The sequence below is a fragment of the Tarenaya hassleriana genome, unplaced genomic scaffold (assembly GCF_000463585.1).
Source record: "Tarenaya hassleriana unplaced genomic scaffold, ASM46358v1 Cleome4, whole genome shotgun sequence".
Lineage (NCBI taxonomy): Eukaryota > Viridiplantae > Streptophyta > Magnoliopsida > Brassicales > Cleomaceae > Tarenaya > Tarenaya hassleriana.
The window spans coordinates 4,921,691-4,924,178 of record NW_010966881.1 but is presented as its reverse complement, the minus strand read 5'-3'; the positions used below and the strand labels follow the sequence as shown (position 1 = coordinate 4,924,178).

The 2,488-nt window shown below is 49.5% G+C and overlaps 2 protein-coding genes across 4 annotated transcripts in view; one reads left to right on the top strand and one right to left on the bottom strand.

Annotated features, from left to right (window-relative positions):
• Window positions 1-638, top strand: part of LOC104824098 (transmembrane protein 64) — a 13,837-nt gene extending 13,199 nt beyond the window's left edge. For both annotated transcript variants that reach the window (XM_010556043.2, XM_010556044.2), the window contains 2 exons: window positions 1-109; window positions 187-638. In XM_010556043.2, coding sequence (XP_010554345.1) covers window positions 1-109; window positions 187-460 — 383 coding nt within the window. In that variant the 3' untranslated portion in view covers window positions 461-638. The remainder of the gene's footprint in view (window positions 110-186) is intronic.
• Window positions 639-658: 20 nt separating this feature from the next.
• LOC104824094 (cinnamoyl-CoA reductase 1) overlaps window positions 659-2,488 on the bottom strand; it is a 2,623-nt gene continuing 793 nt past the window's right edge. Inside the window, exons 2-4 of one of the 2 annotated variants that reach the window (XM_010556037.1) lie at window positions 2,102-2,473; window positions 1,573-1,922; window positions 659-916 (exon numbers count right to left, since the gene is read on the bottom strand). In XM_010556037.1, the coding sequence (XP_010554339.1) occupies window positions 775-916; window positions 1,573-1,922; window positions 2,102-2,473 (864 nt within the window). In that variant the 3' untranslated portion in view covers window positions 659-774. Of the gene's footprint in view, window positions 917-1,572; window positions 1,923-2,101; window positions 2,480-2,488 lie in introns of both variants that reach the window. The other variant, XM_010556038.1, reaches the window with a different exon arrangement.

Here is a 2,488-nt window from a genome sequence, read left to right as displayed (position 1 = left end):
CCTACACCATCTTCAACTACGCGATCGTTGTAACGAGCATGAGATTCTGGCCCTACTTGTTCGGATCCATAGCCGGGATGGTACCAGAAGCTTTCATCTACATCTACAGGTCAGTCTCCTCACCCTCGGAATAAACTAGCAGCAGTTGTTTGAACCTAAAGCGAGGAAATCTAATTCATATTGCAGTGGTCGGTTGATCAGAACGTATGCCGATGTGCAGTATGGAAATCGTCGGTTAACGACAGTGGAGATCGTTTACAATGTAATCTCCTTAATCGTCGCTATCGTAACTACTGTAGCCTTTACGATATACGCCAAAAAAGCTCTGAGAGAGCTCGGGAATGCAGAATCTAATGAAGAAGCAGAAGAAGGACCGCCTGGATCGGTATCGAAACAAGCAAGAGCCCAGTTGAAGAACGCTACGGAGAATCAGAGTCTCCGTATATCGGTATCGCCCTAAACCGAGATTTTCCACGATCTGTATGTAAAAAAAGATTGATTCTGTGTAGTTTGTTTTTAACTACAGATAGAAACTAAGAAAGAAAGGAGAGAAATCTGGTGTAGGAGGATACTATGAAGCCTTAATTACTCAATTAATTCTTTGATTAATGGACATAAATCGTGTTTTTTTTCCCAAATGACATCATTAAGAGAAACATTAAATCATTTTGAATCATAAAATTCATGAGATCTCCATGTTTTTTTTATTACAAGAACTCAACATGGTTGTTTCTTATAACTGAACATCACAAGTGAGAAAACATGTAGATTGAATCAGAGGAAGCCTTTGGCTCTGAGACTCTCAACGGTCTCCGTGACAGCAACTTCCAGGGGAGTGAAGGTCATTCCCAGCTCCATCAACCTCTTCGCCGCTTCTACGCAGCGTTTTAGGCCAGGTTGAGTTTCTCCTTCGAACCTGTAGTATCATCGTTGCTTAGACCCTGAAATCTTATGGAGAATTGTGCTCGAAATTGTTAAGTTTTCGTCTTTCGGCGGTTAGAAATCGAATCTCATGTTGACATCATGATAGATGCCATTTTCGGGGCAATCACCCCCCCCCCCCGGGGTAACAGGAGGTCTTGGTCTCATGTAGGATTCGGGTATCTGGCCGACGAGGAGCGAGGTCGCGACGGGGAATTGTTGCCTCATATCGTGATAAAGGAGAAGATTGAGGCTAGGCTTCGTTCGGCGAGATGGGCAAAGAAGGCCGACAACATGGAGGGTGGAGGCCGATGCCCAAAATTTTCCACGCTGCGCGAAGCGAGCAGCCACTAACCAGTCACTCACCTCGGGTCCTCACCCCGCGCCGTTACCCCTCGTGCCTCCCTCTCCCTCGACTCGACCCTGGAAATCTCTCTCCCCACCCCCCTGGGCTTACATTACCCCGAGGATTGAGTTAACCAGCAGACAAAACCCGATCTGGTTCTCGGTTTTCGGAGGCGATGCAGCCGACCTCGTCCTCACAGCATTCGATTCCCACGGAACAGATACCCGTGAGTCGAATACTCAGACAGGTTTAGGGTAAAAACATCCGGCCATATTTACAACCATGAGAGTATTTTGGAACACTACCTGTGAACAGAGAACTCGGGGAAGAGTTTGGACACGAGAGCAGCGAACTCGCTGAACTGATAAACTCCATTGGTGCAGAGGAATCTTCCGGAAGCTTCGGGAGTTTCGAACAGCAGCACCTGAGCCTTGGCGACGTCTTTGACGTGAACCGCGCCGAGCCAGTGGTACTCCTGCGTCTCGGTCGACCCCTTCAACAGCTGCACCAGCACAGCGCAACTCGCGTTCAGGCTCGGCTGTAGCAGCGGTCCCAGACACGTGGACGGCTGTATCGTCACCATGTCCATCCCAGTCTCCTCCGCGTATTTCCAAGCCGCTTTCTCAGCCAGTGTCTTTGAGATCGGATACCATTTCTGCAATTCATTGCTTCCCACCGGGTTTAGGAAAAAAGTTTAAAGGCGAAAAACTTTTGCATAAACCTTGGGTTTTATTTGGCATTTCAAAGGGTAGATTTTTATCAATAAATCACAGCAAGTTCTAACTTTTATATAGAAAATGGGTTATATGGTGAGATGAATACGGGAGAGGGAACCTGTCTGGATTTACAGTAGTCGAGGTCCGTCCACGAGGACTCGTCCACGGGCTTCTCGGAGGGCCAGCCAGGGTTCGGAACCATAGCCGAGATCGAGGACGTGACCACCACGCGCCTCGCCTTCGCCGCCTTCAACACGTTCATCGTCCCCTTCACCGCCGGCTCCATCAGCTCCTTCTCCGGATCCTCCGGTGGATCCAACGTACACGGCGACGCTACGTGGAACACCCCCTTGCATCCCTCTACGGCTCTCGAAACGGCGTCGTAGTCGAGGAGATCCGCCTCGAAGATCCTGACCTTGTTCGGGTCGGATCCGGGTAGGTCGAGCAAGTGGGTCGGGTCGGATCCCGGGTATATGGAGGCGTGGATCGTCGTGTAAGATGGGAC